This window comes from Osmerus eperlanus, chromosome 27, assembly GCF_963692335.1.
Source record: "Osmerus eperlanus chromosome 27, fOsmEpe2.1, whole genome shotgun sequence".
Taxonomy (NCBI): Eukaryota; Metazoa; Chordata; class Actinopteri; order Osmeriformes; family Osmeridae; genus Osmerus; species Osmerus eperlanus.
In genome coordinates, this window is record NC_085044.1 from 3,763,847 (window position 1) to 3,783,860 (window position 20,014).

The window sequence follows — 20,014 nt, forward strand, 5'->3', positions numbered from 1 at the left end:
TAAAACATGGCCTTTGGACCATTAGGGCTTATGAATGTTGACTGTTGGTATTATCTTTTTTCCATACTGTAAGCAATAACATACTGACCGTCAATCTCAGACAGGTGATCATATAGCTGGAACTTTATATAATTACAGAGCACAAAAATTCAACATAATTCTTCTGTCAGATGCTTATGCTGCAGTACCAAAATCACAGAGAAGAAATAAAGATATATTATTTCTTTTTTATATTCTGTAAATAAGAATGCATAACGTTATTCCCAGAGGGGTTGTCTGTCAAAACAAAGTTAGATTATAAAACATCCAACTGTTAGAGGAAAACATTTGGGTTAATTTGTAAAATGTACTTGTATCTCTGCCCATGGGACGTTTAAGAAAAATCAATGTTTTTCTCACACTAATGAACATAAACACATTAGTTTAGTTTGATAACAAAGCAGAAATTAACAAGCTCATTAAACAGTACTGGCCATCTCCAATGGGATGATGTGTTGTATTAACTGTTTGTAAGTCAGCCATGATCATAAATTGCTGTCCCCATAGATTGAGATTAATGGGGAACACAAAGATCTTGGTCCTTTCAATGCTCATTAGAATGCTAGTGACTTAAATAAATTGGTCACTGAATTTATTAAAGACAAATAAATTGTTTACGACTTTTCAAGCAATTTAACGGGTAGATCATGTTTGAAAAAGCCTTGTAACGGTGTATACACGTACAGTAATTATCCATATAAACAAGAAGGCAGATCGACTTCTGCATCTACTCAGCTCTCAATTAACTAGACAGACCGTGCCAGTGATTTGTAATGCTTTCCAAACAGGTATATATAGAGATGTGTTGTATGCCTATATAGGGTGAATCTTTTTTAAGATGAATGATGAGTCATTACAGAAATAATGTGTTGCCACTGCAAAAAAAAAGAGAAAGAATCCAAGAGAAAGAAAGAAAATGGAGGAAAGAAAAAAGAAAAGGAGATAAGGGAGCAACTGAATGATAAAGTGATGGTCAAGTCACCTTTTATTGGATAAAAAAAGAAGTACCCACAATACGGCACACATGTGCGACTGTCCGTTGATCTCAGATGGCGCGATATTCAGTTTTGAGTAATGAGGAGCATGCTCATCGAACACTGAACAGTTTATAAATACAGTTATTTACCGTTTCCAGAGACCACTTTTACAAAAAACACTTTCTGGGCTTCAAATGTAAAATATTTCATAGAAACACAACGTGGAGGACACGGGTTCACATTGGAAGTCTCCGATTCTCACACACACACACACACACACACACACCTTGGAATACAAAACCCATTTACAAACCTTTGTAGAGATGGCATGCATACAAAAATAGACAAGTGTATCTGATCCTTCATATTACAGTACTGGTTAGTTATTGCCAGTCCTTATCTGTCTCTGTGAATCAGAGTGTAGGTACCACAAGGGAAGGACTACATCTTGTTGACATCCCTGTCCGTGGAGTCGTCTGGTTTACAGAAACTCAGGAGGCACGACAAAATTATCTGAACTCTGATTCGTGTCTTACATTTTGTGCCGGCATTACGGCAGTGTAAAACCCAGTCCGTTAAATAAATACATATCTACATGTACACTCATCGAACAACACAGACGTCCTCGTGTTTACGAGACCGTTCGTACATGCAGAACGCACATACGGAACGCACATCAAAAATAAGATTGCTTAGAATTCATTTAAGATCACTGCAGATGGACAGTATACAACTCCAGCATTATTTCTTAGAACTGACGACATCGTACAGAAGCTAGGTTATAAAATGGCCATGCGAGAGAGCAGTGACTTCAAACGAGCGCCCTCGATAAACATAACGTCTTTCAAGGGACTAAAAAGTGCTCATCCGACGCCATCCGGACACCCAAGGCAGTGGATGTGTGCCTTACATTTCTTCTTTTTTTTCTCCCCCCTTTCTTAAACGTCCTTCTTCAATGTCACTCCTTTGACGTTTGACAGTGAGTGAAAGCGAAGTTGTGTCGAGTTTGGCGTTGTACTGTAGATACAGACTATGGAGGTAATGACATTGAAGGAACTAGAATATGTGGCGGAGGGACACAGGTGTGAGAGATGTGTGCAGTTGGAGAGGTATGGTAAGAGAGCGGGGTATCACAGAGGGGTGGACCGGGAGAAGGATGGAGTGAGGTGGCGTTTTTTTTCCTCTCATAGAAAAGGGATGTCTATGAAGGAGTAGCCTCCAAGCACTCCACATAGACTACCCTAAAAACCCCATTGAAGGGTCGGAATCCTGCAGAGGCACATTCTGTGAGGGGGGGGGGGGGGGGGAGACAAATGTCACACACACAACAACAAAAAACACCTCAGAGAGCTGCGTAACGGGACCACAATGTAGATCAAGGGTCGAAAAAACAGGAAGGGGACGAGATCTCGTACTGTACCTTGAGCGCGCTCTGTAGGATGCGGAGGCGGTGCAGCTTCTCGCTGAGGAGCGGGTCGTTGACGCGCCGGACGAAGGAGCGCTTGTACTCCAGGCGGGCGGGCGGCCGGTGCTCGGCCGCGGAGCCCAGGTTGGCCCTCTCCAGGGCCCGATACAGGTCCCCCAGGGAATCGGCCTGGGGCCTGCCCTCCCTCTCACATCCTGGGTCACAACCAACGACATTATCAGCCCCGGGGGCAGTAGGAGGGGTCGTTTTCAAATGGCGGGCGGGATGGATGTTTTTAAAAAACTATGGATGCGGCCGTTAGATATCGTGTTCTTGATGAGAAGTGGAGGGGACGACGACGACAAATCTGCCGTTTTCATTGAGTGTATGTGTAATGAGGGGGGGGGGGGGGGGGGATCAGTGGTGTGGTGAAGCTCTGGGGATAAGCTCTGGAGGGAGTCGCACTGTGTCGGGTCTTTATGTTGCGTGCAGGACGCGGCGTAGGGGAGATGGACTGATAGAGCGAGACAGGGAAGAGGACAGAGAGAGGGGCCCTTTAGGCTCGTTTCTTTGTCTCGCTCACAATTCGACATTAACATGGGCTGAAAGGATTCTTCCCCACATAACCCCGCCCCTCCTTCCCAAGCACTGCCGTGGGGCACACTGACGTCTTTCTCTTGTGTGTGTGTGTGTGTGTGTGTCTATGTATAGAAGTCAAGAAGGAGGGGTGGGCTGCCAGGCCGAATTAGCGTCAATTAGGACACTTTGATTTCACCTCACTTTAGAGTGCTGTTCTAGAGGGGGTCGTGGGATGGGCTCGGTTGGAATCCGAATCAATTAACCATCCCAGTAACGAGTCTTCCACAGCTGACACGTAATGAGCTTCGACGAGGCCTAGATTAGCTTCACTTGCTACGACCCCACCGGGTTACGACCCCTTCTGTGCTACCATGAGCCTTTGCCCATCCAGATCGTTCTCACATTGTGACCCGAGGCGTACATGGCTCAGTGTATCTGTCACGTCTCACTGTTACCTGAGTCTATGTGATGACCGCCCCCGTAGCGATGTGCCTCCCTGTGATCGGAGGCTCCAGCCGAGGCTGCCAGGATGGCGTGGAGGCCGCTGTCGCGGGGCAGGGTAAAGCTGCGAGGTTTCCCCAGCGCCTCCGCGGGGACGAGGGGACTGATGGGAACCGGCAGGGGCCCGTAGTGCTCCCGCAGGAAGCTGCGCTGGGCGGGGAGGGTGGACTGCCTGCGGTGCTCCGCCGAGGAGAAGCCCCCTCCGGACTCCAGGAGCATGGCCTCCTCCAGGGGCAGGGTCTGGAGGTAGTGCAGCCCCGAGCTGCCCAGGGGGGTCTCGATCAGGTCCTGCCACGAGCGCCGCTGGCTGGCCGACTTCTGCCCCGGGGAGGAGCCGCCCCCGCCGCCCTCCTGGGACGAGTCGGGGCGGAAGTCCTCGTGGGAGGAGCGGGACTGGAAGGTGTCCGAGGAGGACAGGCGGTGTTTGGGCTCCAGGTAGGGGCTCATCTGGGACGCCTGCAGGGACCCGGAGAGTTGCTGCGGCAAAGGGGAAAGAGGTCAACAGAGAGGGGATGAGGACGTTGAAGTCCTAGAAGGTCTGGAACTATGCCAGACAGACAGGCAACCGACAGACAGGCAGGCAGACGGACAGGTGGACAGACAGACGGTGACTCACTGAGGGGGGTCTGGGGTAGGTGTCGTAAGGGGGAGGAGGGCTGTCCTGTTTGGGCATGGAAGGCATCTCCACGTCCTCGTGGTCACTCTCACTCCAGTAGTCTGGAGAAGAGAAGAACCGAAAGACTTGACCACCAGTCCACATTATAGACTGGACCTAAGGTCGCATCGATCAGCAATACCGGCATTGTACGCAGCTGTGTTGTTCATGAACATTCATACCTTGGCCTTGTCGTAGCCTCTCCTGTTCCGAATAACCGGCCACAGCCATGGTCAGACGGCTCAACCACCTGTACAGGGAACAAGGGGCATTTAAGAGAACACGTTTAAAAACTCCTGCTGTTTACATTCCGTCAACATCGCCTGGCCTGGTCAGCTCGCTGTTCGCTGTGTCTCTGTCTTCTGTGACTGTCTCACTCTCGCACGTCAACATCTATCTCCCCACAAGCTTAGTTCTCACCTGTTCATGTCATCCACATTTTCTGCAGCAAAGTAGAAACTTTTAATCTTCGGGTGGCAGGCCTTGAAAGCACTGGAGCACAGAAGAACATGGTCAAAGGCACATCATTTTTTCCCCACTCTAAACTGTCGCATGTTCTACACTACAGACACAAAGAGCTCGGTTGAGCTCAGTGGTTCTACAGTGTGCAGATGCAAACTCTAGCCATGAACTCACAATTTCCTTCGGCATTCGGACGCCCTGTCAATCTTGAACTCTGGGAGACTCACAAAGCCCTCTGCCTTCTCATCCTGCAGGAAAAGAAATAGATCACCGATAATTGAGCGGATCCCTGTGTACGAGATCCTCTTTTCAGTGAGATCAGGACTCGTTGGCGCGTCCGAATCGCGTTCTGCCCTCACCTCTTCGTTCATGTACCAGTACAAGCAGGTATCTTTCAGAATGAACCAGTACTTTTTCCACTTCTGAGAAAAGTAGCTTTTGGCATCCTTCTTCTTCCACAGCCAGCCCTCACAGTCTCCTCTGCCCAGGTCCTTACAGGAGATGCGCCGCTTGCTGATGGAGGAGAGAGAGCCCCCTACTGCATGGAGGGCGCAACACACCGAGATGAGGAAATGCGTGAATGTGGAAAGGCGTGAATGTGTTTATATTTCATGTGCAGGATAAGTGAGTTTTGTTTAACGACTGCTGTTGCTCACTTTTGTTCTTTTTCCGAGACATGGAGCGAAGCGAGGACCTCTCAAACATCTAAAAAAAATAATAGGAAACAAGAGAAAATGAGGCGTTTCTCAGCAAAACTGAGACTGTTTCCACGGGTTTCTGAGGGGTTGCTAAGAGGACTCACGTGGTAAAGGGAGGCGGAGTCGGAGCTGGAGGTGGACATGGACACCTGCATCTGAAGGGCGGGAACCAGGGCGTAGTGGGCGGGACTTCCTGCCTTGTCACTCCTCTTCCTGCTCTGGCCAAGACTGCGTCCGGTCAGGTACTCCGGGACCGAGGCCTTGTCCTCACTCACAAACCGCAGGAGGGAGTTCTCTACGGGGGGCAGAGCAGATCAAAACAACACGTAAGGGATGGAACGGCTCAGGGTTCAGCGTAGTAAACATAAGGACTTAGTCACCGTTACGTCCTTGTTCGTCTCCGCCGCTGATTCAAGGGTCAAACAAGGGACACTCTCCCATGTCCTCCATTGTCCTCTAACGACAGGCTTGTTCATAAGTCGTCGTGTCACTGGAGAGCCTAATTAGAGCCAGTGTAACTAGTCTTGTCTTGTCTCATTCAACATTGGCTGAGGCTTTACAGACAGAAACTTCTTCAGGGTGCTGAATACAGATTTCAAAGTGATCTCTTTTTTTTTCTTCCCAATATTACAAAGCCATTTCTCTCCCAATAATGAAGATGTGCTGCCTTCGATCAGAAATTCAACGTGTCGGAAATATTTCCTCTTGGCCATAAAAAAAAACAAAAAAAAGGTACTATGGATAAATTTAGCACCCTCGCTAATTCTGAAAAGCCCACAGGAAACATAGACTGCAACCGCCTCCCCCCCCCTCCTGCAAAATGAAAAACACGACATCAGAACAGCGCTGCCTCGGGGACAGGAACAAGGCCATTCGCTCTCTTCCCACTCTCGTTTGCCACCAGGCCTCGAAGCAGTTCCAGACCCCTGTTACAGTTGCCAAGGCAACGGCATACCTTTAAGACCCGAAAGCAACGAGAGAGAGAGAGAGAGAGAGAGCGAGAAAGAGAGAGAGGAGGGAGAGAGAGACAGAGAGAGTCAAGGACAGAGTGAGAGAGGGAAAGGGAGAGAGAGAGAGGGAGAGAGAGAGAGAGAGAGAGAGAGAGAGAGGGAGAGAGAGAGAGAGAGAGAGAGAGAGAGAGAGAGAGAGAGAGAGGGGTGAGGGGGGGGGAATAGGAGTGGGCACTGGGCACTAACCAACATACAGAGGAGGAGAGACAGACAGAGAGAGAGTAGAGGAGAGACAGACAAGCGGATAGGGTGGGCAGGTGGGAGATCCAGCATCTTATCACTGCTGACAGTCCTGCTCATCCTTCCCATACCTTGGATCCGAGATCTGAGTCAACAGTCCCCCGGCCCAATTATGAGAGATATCCACCCACTCACCTCCTCCGCCGTTCCTCTCTCTCTCTCTCTTTCTCTCTTTTCCTCCCCTCTCTATATTTCACTCACCACTCCCCCCCTCCGCCCGCCCCTCGCCCCCCCCCCCCCTTCCTCCCCTCCCCTCCCCACTCCCACTCACCTCTCCTGCTTTCTCTCTTCAGCTTGCCCGGGTCTTCATAGTCTCCCACCCAGTTATATTCCACTGGCATGGAGATGGGTCTGAGTCTGCCTGGAGCCCAGAGAACAGCAGCGGTTTACACGTCGAGGAAACCCCCAGAGGAACATCCACAGAGAGCTAGAACAGCTACGGCACGACCACGCTGATGTGGTGCAACACCCCCCCCGGGGAGAAACAAACATCAACGCCCCCCGCCCCGTTTTCGTTCAAGAGAGCGACAGGCATCGAACACAGAAGCGCTCTAGCGCGCCGCACACGCGAGCGAGGCGAACCCCCGCGCACGCCGGCCCCGTTGCGTGACGTACCATACGTGGGCGTGCTGCCTCGGCGGGCCGGCGGCGGGCCCTGGCTCTGGTCATACTCGTAGCAGTAGAGGACGGTGTCGTCTTCCACGTGAGGGAAGCGCCTCCGACACTCCTGGTCCAGGAAGGAGTTGGGCGACTCGGAGCCCGTGGTGACGGGGACGTCCGGATGGGAGTCCTCCCCTTGGAGGTTCCCCTGGTCGTCTCTGAGGCACAGGCGACAGTGGGGGAGTGAAGACTGATTGTATCTGACTGTGTCTCTGGTGGATTCTGTTTCTACTGGACGCCATACTATATGTGTGACCATATTTATTTATTTTTCACTGATATTCACTTGTATTTTTAAGTAGTATCATTTCAACTTTTTATATATATATATATATAATAGATAAAAATCCAGCATTTCAAATGTTTGTGTGTCAATGTGCGTATGTCTGTGTGTGTAGGTGTGTCTGTGTGTGTAGGTGTGTGAGTGTGTAGGTGTATATGTGTGTGTGTAGGTTCGTGTGTGAGTGTGTAGGTGTGTGTGTAGATGTGTGTGTGTGTGTGTGTGTGTGTGTGTGTGTGTGTAGGTGTGTGTGGGTGGGTGTGTGTGAGTGTTTGTGTGTGTGTGTGTGTGTGTACCTAGGTGTGTAGGGCTCCTCAGGTGGGGGGGGGATGTAGAGGTCCTGCAGGGCGCAGCTGTCCCTCCTGGACGGAGTGCTGAGCGTGCTGGTGGGCGTGGCCACGCTGCTGCCAGGGCTCTGAGGGATGATTGGCTGAGGAGACAAAGTAGGGGCGGGGTCAGACACACCCCAAAAAAACACGCTTTTCGGAGCTCAGCGAATGAACACACGCACCTGCGAGTGAGAAGTGGGCTCGGGGTTTTGTGGATGAACTTCAGAGCATCGATCACTGGACTGATACGTGAGGTATCCAGTGGGAGGCAGAGAGGATTTGAGGGGGAGGACAAGGATGGGGGAGGGAGGGAGGAGGTGAAGGGGAGGGCGAGGAGGAAGGAGGGAGGGAGGGAGGAGAGGAGGAGGTGAAGGGGAGGGTGAGGAGGGAGGAGAGGAGGGGAGGAGGAGGTGAAGGGGAGGCTGAGGGCGAGGAGGGAGGAGAGGAGTGGAGGAGAGGAGGGGATCAGGAGTCTGAGTGGTGATGCGCTCCAGTTGGTCGGGGCCCCTCGGGGGAGGGACACAGCACTTACCCCAGCGTGGTGCTGGGAGAAGGGGGGTGGGGGAGGACTTACACATGGCCCCTCTTCCACCCCCAAACCTCCTCTCCACACACTCACGGACACAAGACAAACGTAGGTCACACACACCTACAAAAATACGGGAGCACAGGCTAACTCTCTCATGCCTGAATAGTCATTGCCACAAAGAGGCACACCCTTTTTAAAAGCTGTAGCCTCCGGTTTTGCTGAACCGCAGATAATAGCCCACTACTGGGCGAACCAAATGACACAGGTTGAAATAAAGCGCTCACTTGCAGAGCTAAAGGCTTCCATCTCATATTCTTCAGCAGGGCCGGGGTGGAGGTGAGAGTGCTCTGGGGGCGCTTCTTTAGGGTCAGGGTTACTCCCCCCGGGTCCCCACGCAGGGAGTTGACAAGGTTCTTCAACTGCCAGCCCACCTAATGACGACAGGAAACAAAACACAATCAGCACAAACACAGATACGGACGAACACACAAATACCAGACATCGACACATCCGCGTTGCTAAAAGTGCTCAAACACAAATCCTCCGTCCCCAAAACAAAGACAGACTCGAGGTGTGAAACGATGAAGCACATACCACGGTCTGATGGTTGACTTGAATGACTTCATCCCCGGCGTGGATTTTCTTACAGCGGTCGGCCAGGGACTGACGGAGAGAGAGAGACAGAGAGAGAGAGAGAGAGAGAGAGAGAGAGAGGGAGGGAGGGAGAGGGAGAGAGAGAGAGAGAGAGAGAGAGAGAGAGAGAGAGAGAGAGAGAGAGACAGACAGACATGTGAACATACTGCCACGTGGCCTCCCGGGACGCAGATGTCAGTCTTGAGTCTGCTTTGGGGTGACACTTGTCACCCTCCTTACAGCGTGTGTGCAAAAAAAAAAAAAACGGCCAAAGTGACACAGAAAAAAAACGTTACGATGTACTCACGCCTTCGGTGGTCCCGGTGATGACGTGTAGGCCGTCGTATGTTGATTTGATGTACATGCCCTGGGAGGGGGGAGAGAGAGAGAGAGAGAGAGAGAGAGAGATAGAGAGAGAGAGAGAGAGAGAGAGAGAGAGAGAGCGTGTGAGAGAGAGAGAGAGTGAGAGAGAGTGTGTGTGAGAGAGAGAGAGAGCGTGTGAGAGAGAGAGAGTGAGAGAGAGTGTGTGTGAGAGAGAGAGCGTGTGTGTGTGTGAGAGAGAGAGAGAGAGAGAGAGAGAGAGAGAGAGAGAGAGAGAGAGAGAGAGAGAGAGAGAGAGAGAGAGAGAGAGAGAGAGAGAGAGAGAGAGAGAGAGAGAGATTACATCTAGCCATGCAGAATGACAAGGGCTGAGGTTTGGTTTGAACATTGCTAGGGACAAAAATGTTTTATCACCCTAAATGGTACCTCAACCCATGTTCTGCTGCTAATTCTTGGTCAGGACAATTGGCACAATCTTGACATGTCTCTACTGTACCCTTAAATCTATGCTTCTGCAGCATGATATCAAACACAAACATGTGTTATGATGACTTTCAGGTCCATTTTTGATTCCCTTCCTATGCCAATTATGTATGCACAGTACAGTACTAACTGGGATCCATAGGTACAAATCAAACCTGTCCATGCAGAATGGGGTGAAGAGAAGCGTACACAAACTGAAATGTTCATATCTTCCCTGAAATGGGTTTAAAGTGCTGCACGCGCACGCGCGCACACACACACGCACCAACCCACGCAAACAAACAGCTTCCCAGTCAGGGCGACATAGAAGTAAGAGGTTTATTTTTGTCTCGCTCGGCCCACTCCTCTGTTCAGGTTTTATTGAGCGGACGAGAGAAACTCATCTCGGCCCAGTGGAATGCTGGGTAACGGAGGGGGGGTGTGGGGGGGATGGAGGGAGGGGGGGGGGTTTACTCTCGCCCCCCCCCCCCCCCCCCCTGAGGAGGACACTCATGTCTGAGTGCAGCCTCGTGAACAAGACGGAGGGGGTTTCCGCGTTCACGTCGCAGGGGGTGCGAGCGCCGTCTCCGGCGCCGCACGGACAACATGAAAATCCGGCGCTTTCCGTGTTCGTTCAGCACGGGCGGGGCACGTCTCGCTGCTCTTACCAGGCCCTCCGTGGACTTGACGTTGGCCAGCTGGACCACCTCCAGGTGGGCGGACTGGGAGACCATGGGGTCGGACGACAGAGAGATGATGTGGTCGCACACCTCCGACAGGGTCTTACACTGGGGGGGGGGGGGGGGAAACACGAGAAGCCGTTTCCAATCCGGTCTGATCGCTTCTGAGGTGAATTATAGAATTTTCCAGAAAGACTGGAACGAGTGGGAGACTCACCACATGCAGGATCTTGTTCTCTGTCTCGTACACGGAACAATCCTGACAGGCACAAGCAGAGATAGACACATGTTACCACAGGAGGACGGTATTATTAGAGATGGAACTAGGTGGGCATGCGATTGGAACGGTGAGGTTCCGCACCGATAACAACCCCCCCCCCCCTCCTGCCACCCACACACACACACACAGCACAGTGAGTCACACTGCTTCACGAGAAGAAGTCTAAAAAGCCCTCACCTCCCTCTCTCCTTCCCTCCTTTCTTTCTGTCTCTCTCTCTCCCTCCCTCCTACTTTCTTTCTCTCTTCCACCCCCCCTCTCTCCCCCGCCTGTCTCTCTCGCCCTCCTCTCTCTCTCAGCGGATCCTACACCTCCGAGCCCTCGTTAAGACGGTCTCGTCTGTCACACACACAGATGCAGCCTTCTTCCACGGCCGGCTGCCGCTGACGTAGAAGCCCTCCTGGGCCCCTGGACCCGGGCCCTGTCACACTCGCACACCCGCCTGTGAGAACACGGAGCGTCCCCCTCCTTGTGCCCGAACACAGCCGAACCCAGACACTCGGCGTACGCACGCCGTGTCCCTCCCTTTCCCCTTCCCTCACTAGCTGAAGGGTGGTCGTGAAGGAGCCTTCTGAAGAAGGCTTCAGCACAGCCTGTTTCCGACGACGTCGATATGAATCTTTTTGAGCCTCTCGTCTCGGGTGCTTGAGTGAGATTGGAGTGGCAGAGAGATATACATCGCCATCTGAGGCGAGCTTTGACCCATCCGGTAGGCCACCCAAGCCGTGCTCTTTATAAAAGGCCAAGGCTAGATTAGCGTAGCCACGGGACTATTTCTCTCTCTGCTCATAGCGACACGTGCACTCGTTTCCCCTAGCGAGAGCACAGCCACGGTGTGGACTAACTGACTTTAGCCTCGCAGACATTTTCGGCTAACCTAGTTTACGGGGGGGAAGCAGGGGCTATTGTTGTCCCACCACACTTGGGATGTAGTTGGATGTTTACCTGCTGCACAATTGTAGTGAGTTCCAGACACAGCTGAATGACGTTATTTCTCGTCATGGAATAGTCCGCCACTGCGGCGAAAGGAGACCTGAAAAAGAAATAGCACCTGGAATGAACCATTAGATCGTCCTTATTTCCAACCAGACTAGTTGGACAATATAATAATAATAACGTGCTTGTTTAGCAGATGCTAAATCGCCCAATGTGCTGTAGAAATCTATCTCACTGTGTCCAATTTATTATATTTCAATTGTTTCTGCAGAAAGAATTGGTGATCATAGCACAGTATAATTTGCTAATCAAGAGAACAATCTAATAGTAGCACTATCATCAAGAAAAGCTTGCTAGTAGCAGCTGGGACTTTGACAGAAAAATACGTGCAAACACCCAAACGTATACACTTGTATAGACACAAAGACGAACCAAAAACCCACAAACAGACCAAATAACACAAAATAAGAAAAACACATGAATACACACACACCCACACACTGTCTGGAACAACTCCACTGAGGGACCTCAGGAGGACAAAGACAAGCCCCTAGCAGGCACGCATTGTGTTTTCACAGCAAAGTGCTCCGTTCAGAGCACAGGGAACGGACCCTCACATAATTACACGTGTTTAATCCCAGTGTGAGGCGCGTGGGATCCATATCTGTGTCTTAACACCTCTGTGTACTGCGGGCTTGCGAGAGTCAGGTCGCAGTTGTGTGTGTGTGTGACGCGCTCTGTCGAGCTCTTGGCGAATCTCACCTATCCAGCCAGGCCAGCAGGCTCTTGGCGGCGGCGATGAGGTCCACCACGGAGGTGAGGAAGTCGTTGGGGAGCTTGCGGGCGGTGCGGCCGTCGTACTGGCCGCTGCGGCGGCGCCCGGCGATGAAGTTCTGCAGGTTCTTGGCGGACGCGTTGAGCTTGTGGGACAGGGTCTTCAGGTTCTCCGTCTCCAAGCCGTAGTTCTGAGGGAGAAAAAAAACGTGAGGAGACGGCGAAAGTCTTTCGACTATGTTTTCAGCGGCCTCGGCTGCCGTCACTGTCATCCGCTTTGTTTGTTTGTTTGTTTGTTTGTTTGTTTTTACAGTTTGGGTTGTTGATTATTCCCCCACCCCACCCCCCGCAATACACGATCCCCTAAAAAAAGACTCCCCCCCCTGGGTTTACCTCCTGTCTACACAGATTCATCCCTACATCAGATATCTCTCTCATCTCTCTGCAGTGAGAGCGTTTGGGAAAGCAAGCCGAACATCACACAGACAGGAGCGTACACACAGTGCGTTCTCATGCACTGGCAGTGTAAACAGAAACACAAATAATAATAAAAAAAAACGGAGGATAACGGGGCTATGAGTAATCATATTTAACGCAGCCGCGTCTAGCTGAATTTTCACCAAATCCTCGTTGCGTAAGGGGCTTTGGGACCGAGGCTTACCCCCACGACTACAGAGGGTGGAGTGGGCTTTGACGAGCATCTGTGACCTCTGGAACCTGATTCTCCGTGCTCTCGTTTCTCTCCATCGCTCCCTCCTATTGTGCCTCCCACCTCTTCCAACTCGTCATTTATGACCCTTTCTATCCATCCATCCATCCCACCCACTTGGCCATTCTCTTTTTCTCTCTTCTCTCCCTCTATTCATCTCCCGATCCGATTGGTCATCCCACTCAGTAATCAAGAGTGCTATTCACACCCAAATCACCCAAAATGCCGGGGTGGCACATGGAAATAAATGAATCTGGGGGGGGGGGGATTATCAGAGATTTCCATTGTTTACTTTCTCTATAATCAATTACAGGAAGTGAGTTTCCCTCCAGCACACAGTCAGAGAAAAAAAGGATCTGAATAAGAAGACCAATAACTAAACCAAAGACAACGCTATCAGTCCAAAAACAGATGTCACAAAAAAGCAGAGGGAAGATGAGCCGACACAAGGTAAAATATTCAAAATCAACAAAGCAAGAAGAAAGGTCATAGGAATATAACGGGGGGAAATAAAAGATTTCTGACAAAACATCCACGTCATCCAAATCCGGTCTGCGTCGAAACATTTGAAGGCAGCACTTTCTTTCTAATCCTCAAAGAGTCTTACCAGTTAAGCACCATGCATCAACTGCCTTCCTGACCTCTGAATCCCGAGCTCTTAGCTACTACTAAAAATAACTCAAATGACTGAAATTAGCCCCAAAAGTCATGAATCATTCGGGGATTAAACATCTGAACCTGCGACTGCAGCTGTGTGTGAGATACCTCGGCGTAGCCCCCCCTGACATTCGATTCACTCTCTCGTCTAACTTCCTTGACTGCCCTTTTACATCTCAGACTGAGGGAGGCCTCCGGGCAGCACGCCCAGTGAGGGGGTCGACCCTACCAGAGCACAGAGCAGGTCCACGGCCTCCAGTATGAGCTCCTGGTGGCCGATCCTGGAGACTCCCAGGTCCTCCAGCTCCTGGTGGGTGATGCGGAGAAGCTGGTCTCCTCCAACCTTCTCTCGCTCGAAGGTCTTGATGTACTGCTGCAGACAGTCATCCAGACCTGCAGAGCCAGGAGAAAAAAATATATTTTTTATATTACAATACTTGATTGGGTACTTGGTATACATGACATGTAGGGACATGTAGGGAGTCAGGTGGCTGAGCGGTTAGGGAATCGGGCTAGTAATCTGAAGGTTGCCAGTTCGATTCCCGGCCATGCGAATTGACGTTGTGTCCTTGGGCAAGGCACTTCACCCTACTTGCCTTGGGGGAATGTCCCTGTACTTACTGTAAATCGCTCTGGATAAGAGCGTCTACTAAATGACTAAATGTATGACAGTGCTGGGTAGCTAGAATTTCATGTCGATTGTGATCTTGTACGTGACATGTCTGGGCTCTTTTCTTTAAATTTGCCATGACTATAGTTAGCCTATTTCAAATTTTTCAAAATAGTCCCACATTTTCAAACACAGCATTTCCTAAGACTGCACTCCTAAAGCTATATGATCCGAATGCCATAAACATTACATTATCTTCATATAACCTATATGCTGTATGGCACATTTCTAAATATGCAAGGCAAAATACCATTTGAAGTTAAAGCAGACCGACAGTTTTAGATCGAACCCCTTCACATCCCAACTTCCTCTTAGACGTTGGCCTAAATGTTATGCGTGAAGATGTTCTATTATCGGGTCAGCGCTGTGTGGCAAAACGTCCTCATATCAGCTCAGTTCCCCAGTCCTGAGGGTCTATCAGTGGAACTATCTCACTCCATCTTGGACTATCGCTTCATCTCTTGTTTGTGTGAGTGTGTGTGTGAGACAGAGTGCCCATAAGGGTGTGTGTGTGTGCCTGTGTGTGTGTGTGTGTGTGTGTGTGTGTGTGTGTGTGTGTGTGTGTGTGTGTGTGTGTGTGTGTGTGTGTGGTGTGTGTGAGTGCGCATAAGGGTGTGTGTGTGTGTGTGAAGCTGTGCGCAGCAAGTGTGACCGTGCTTGGTTTAATGCAAGCTGACAAACCGAGATCTCAGAGATGAACACACGTGGTACTGCTGAACACACACACACACACAGTGAGCCATACAAGCTACTAGAGCCCACCCATACACTAACTACCAGCACTACATTCTTCACAGCAATGCCAAACATGTTCGTAAGCACACACAACCCACTCACGAGCAATAGTTGACTTGACACAGGCCTGTCACGACGAGCAAACATTTGCTCGCTGTGTTACACAGTCACACTTGACAATCCTCCACATACTTTCACTTTGGGTCAAACACCAAGGTGTTGGACAAACTGCATCTAGGGCGGCCATCTTGGCCATTTAATAACATCCGCTGCTTCTGTGTACTCTTACAGAGCCTCAGTTCACAGCTATGCAAACCAAACAGTATCCACCCGCTCTTTCCTTCTCTCACACACTCACACATCCTCAAGCACCGTTCCCCTCAAATAGGGACAGACCTAGTTGGCAGAGGCTGATGTTGTCACGGAAACGCTAACCCCCCCCCCCTCGCTCCCTGCCTGTTCCCCTGCTCCTTATGGAAGGTGTATGATTATTATCCTCTCATAAACACACAACACAACACGCGACACACAAAGTCACACGTTGTACAGTCTAGTCTAGAGGAGAGGCCTTAGACAGGAAAAGTTGGGGCAAGTTTATTGTGGTCCACATTTCAACTGTTTCATTCCCCCCTTTACCCTCTCTCACTCTGTTGGTCCCCCTGCCCCCCCCCCGCCCCCCCCCCTACCCCTAATCCATTCCACCACCCCCACTCTCGGCTCCCTCTCAAACAGTGCTGTAGGAGAACTTGAGTATTTGATCCAAACCCAGTGTGTTGACCGGCCTAAACCTAATGAAGCATTCGGCTGAAGTTCAGCTGGCAGCTAAATGTTGGAGATGCAGCAAAAGGATAGTTTCATGGCTTTGCATACAATTTCAGGGCTTAACAAATCAGCCTCTTTACCAAGTTAATCGAGACCCATTTGTCAAAGGAGGAAATCCCTCATGTTGCTATAGAAACCATGAAGCAGAGTTTTGGTTAAATGTCTCCTTGTCTGCATAACAATAGTAAATAAACAAATAAGTAAAGAAGGTAGAGGCAACATTTTAGCCTGAAAAAAAACCTTCCTCTAGATGCTCAAGACACATCCTGTATATAATCCCCTGTTTATCCACAAAAAAAAGGAACTCCTATTTCAGTAACATCTTAACTAAAAGACAGTTTTCTCCTTAACAACAGCCACCCCCGCACCTCCCACCCTCCAAACACACACACATACACACACACACACACCCTTCACAGAGGACCCCTTCATCAAATGGTCTTTGCTCCCTAAACAAACAGAGATGTGGACAGACAGACATCCTTGCTGGGAAGAACACACATAGAGGAGGCTCGGGCGTCCTGATTAACACAGCGTTAATCCACTGTTAATTGCGAAAGTAATGAGACTTAGTTATGTCTAGTGCTGCGGACATTATTGTGTTGGCTCTCTGGAGAGGGGTCATGTATGTTAATTCGCATCATTTTAAATTGTCAGGAGGCTTGGGTAGAGCAGACGTTAAAATAAGAGAGCAAGAGAGAGAGGAGAGAGAGAGAGAGAGAAAGAGAGAGAGAGAGAGAGAGAGAGAGAGAGAGAGAGAGAGAGAGAGAGAGAGAGAGAGAGAGAGAGAGAGAGAGAGAGAGAGAGAGAGGAGAGAGAGCATGATGACAATATCAAACTGCCAGCATTACAGTTCTGTGTCATGCTGTGAAGATGGCCATCTTCACTGGGGCTAAACATTAAACATTAGCCATGTTTATCCATATCCATGCACTAACCTAAGTGTATGCAGGTGGGCAGGCCATTTCAAGTATCAAGTGATTGCCGGCACCTGTTTTGTTTGCCGTAATGAAGGCTTTTAATGTTGGGGAGTGAAAGAACGAGAGGGAAAAGAAGGATAGGAGGAACATTTGTATAAACGTAGCTTTCTTTTCAACTTGGTGTGTCTACCATTTAACCATTATAAGTGAGGAAAACATTGATGGGTTGCACCCAAACATTTAGAGCACAAATAAAGATGACAAGTCACGTGAATTTGAGTTCATCCTTGAAAGAACTGACCATATTTCACAGAACTGACTCGACAACAAGAGCAAAGACATGAGTTTTGTCCTTTTTTCAACTAACGTGTTGAGTTTTTCAAGGACATATTTCTACAGAGACATTTGAGAACCCCCCACAGCAGTTGGAAAGCATAGCAGGAGGTCTGCATAAAAAGAAATATGTTCTATCAAAAATATGGGTTTTCATTTAAGTTGGGAATGAAGATGTGATGATATGGTGTAAAAAAAAAAAAGTTTAAAAAAAGAAGCTAAATGTACTTTTCATCAAAAACACCCCATGCTGATTTTCAAAGACTGAGACATTTTTTCTTTGGAAGGATCTGTAGTGAAGAGCCTTGGTCACTGAAAACACCATGGGGGAGGAAGAGTGGCATTATGGGAAGGTCACGGGGTGCTCCTATTTGGCCTCCAGTGACATCACTGAGCCGTATGCTAATAATGGGAGTTTTGAATGCTAATGATGAATTTCTGCTTGGCCCCTTAGGGTCTACGGAGGGACGCGTGGCAAGATCTCCTTTCTCTTTCTCCCCACATCTCTCCATCCTTCACTTTCTATTATCATTACCGAGCTCTGGGTCAAAGAGTTGTCTGAGCTCCACTCGTCGCATGCGGATCACCGTAGGGCTGTCCCTGAAATCGGATCAAGCATCCTAGTCACAGTTGACTCTAAATTGCATCTTTTCACTCCCGTTGCCCCCCAATGTCCTACTCTAAACCTGACTCTCAACACACACACACATACACACACACATACAGATACACAAGTTGTTCTGAACTAAAACTGGTTGATGTTCAACCCTCCCACTCCCAGTCTATAATGTGTCTCACCCCACAACCCCACAGCCCTTTGTGCGGAGCGTGACCGAATTAGTTAGCATGTGCTGGAGCGGAGGAGGTTTAAGTAAGTAAAAGAACACACTGGAACTTCACCGTGAGGCTACGCTCCGCCAACATGAGTTCTCTGGACTGTGTAGACAAGCCCAACATGCAGAAAGGACACAGTAACATGACATGAACACACACGGAACATACACATGCTCACTTAGGCCGAGGAAGTCAGGACAAGTTGGGGACATTTTCTGCTGTAAAAAAATCTGTACAATCTGTTTGTAAGTAAGCTATCTGGCAGGGCATGTTGGACTGTATGTGTGTGTGTGTGCGTGTGCGTGTGTGCGTGCGTGTGTGCGTGTGGACTGGTATGTCAATCCACCAAGGCTCAGCTTAAGGCTTGCTGACCATCTATCCAGAGCAGCAATGGTTTTAACTGTAAGACTTCTTCCAATACCATGTCTTATACAGGCCTTAGGTCATAAATAACATTACTGACACATGAGTTTAATCCATAATCTGAACAACATCATAGTTTGGGATAAAGTTGGTTGCAATTATGCAATGACTACTACTACTACTACTGTACAGCAGTCTATAGGTCACTTTTTTCCCTCAGGTTGCGGGTATAGTTTCAGCTTTTGCGGTCGAGACACTTTCACCTCCTCGAGACAAACCAAAACAAGTGCTGCGCGGTCATTTTGGAACAGCCTACTTTACATATAACCAATGGCGACTCGATATTCAAATTACATATGGGTTAAATTCCCTCATTAACCTTCCGTTGGTTACAAGCACCATTTAAAATGCACAGCCTATGGTGACTATCGCTATAGCAGGTGTAGCAAGACTGCTTTTCTGTGGATGGTCTGACTCAGAGTTGCTGAGGAATAATGTTGTATATTTACTATGCGTAGGCATAAAGAACATGTTTCACAGCATCTTGGAAGCATTTTGGCAACATCTTGAAATATCTGTAGCCCTGGCATGGCATACCATACCTTTCATCCAGTCCACCACTTGACTTGAACTCCACTTGCTCACAGGTTCCATGACCAGTGCCATTGTAGAAGTTTCTCAGGTCTCGTCGGACAAAAGAAACAGTCCAAACCATGCAACGGAATGGTTCAAATTGAATTCTAAATGTTTACGGGTCTATAATCCGTCGCGTGTTTACTAACAACGACGGAGGAGGTCCATCGGGATCCGAGACGTCGATTTGGGTAGCTCGAATAGAGTCAATATTTCTTGCACATTCCTCCGCGCGTCTTGTTGCTTGTTGTGCGCTCGAATAGGTCCTTTATTTGTTATTCATGTCAAGCTGCTTCACTATTCTGGTGGCAGAGACCCTTTCCCAATTCATCCTTGAATAGGTTATTCAGAGGAGAACGCATGCCCTGTCTGTATTCTATTTCGCACTGTACCATAATTCCCGTTGCTCTAGACCACTACTCATCTCGACTGATTCATACTCACTCTTTTTTTTTCTTCTGTCATCAATGCACGTTTGCCGAGATTTCTGAGTAGGCCTATCTCCCTCCTCTTTCACTCTCTCTCACCAACGTCTCCCTCGCCCCTTTCTCTTTGTCGCCGCTGACGCCCCCATCATACAAGCGCAGTCGAGTGGAAGGCTCGTCGTAGCTTGGGTGTTTATTTTGATAATCTGGGAAACATATATGTGGTACAACGTGTGTCGAATCATGTCCTTTACTAATGAAATATTGGATTTTAAAGATAAAATACGTGTTGAACTCAACCATTAAATTACATAGGCTACGCTAGCTGCACCTGCGCATACTTCATTTAGTCTTGACCATAATTTAGTTGCGATCTTAATGAGTGTGAGGTTTTGAATGTAGCGTTTTCATTTATTACCATAATTATTCTTGCTATTGCAAATATAACAACCCCTCAGAGTTTAC

At 49.1% G+C, this 20,014-nt stretch overlaps 1 protein-coding gene across 2 annotated transcripts; it reads right to left on the bottom strand.

Moving 5' to 3' along the window:
* Positions 1 to 255: 255 nt before the first annotated feature.
* Positions 256 to 19,808, bottom strand: LOC134013679 (connector enhancer of kinase suppressor of ras 2-like). Of its 2 annotated transcripts, XM_062453307.1 has the most exons (22): positions 19,094 to 19,808; positions 14,044 to 14,207; positions 12,437 to 12,639; positions 11,684 to 11,789; positions 10,678 to 10,719; positions 10,449 to 10,568; positions 9,305 to 9,364; positions 8,959 to 9,027; positions 8,649 to 8,795; positions 7,803 to 7,936; positions 7,182 to 7,384; positions 6,838 to 6,927; positions 5,421 to 5,611; positions 5,275 to 5,323; positions 4,978 to 5,156; positions 4,793 to 4,866; positions 4,577 to 4,648; positions 4,339 to 4,406; positions 4,118 to 4,218; positions 3,456 to 3,978; positions 2,437 to 2,636; positions 256 to 2,300 (listed from the first exon to the last, which is right to left on the bottom strand). In XM_062453307.1, the coding sequence occupies exons 1-22, from the start codon at positions 19,155 to 19,157 to the stop codon at positions 2,253 to 2,255; spliced, it is 2,907 nt and encodes a 968-aa protein (XP_062309291.1). In that variant the 5' UTR covers positions 19,158 to 19,808; the 3' UTR covers positions 256 to 2,252. The 2 variants fall into 2 exon arrangements, with proteins under 2 accessions (XP_062309291.1, XP_062309292.1); XM_062453308.1 differs by lacking the exon at positions 6,838 to 6,927.
* Positions 19,809 to 20,014: the final 206 nt, after the last annotated feature.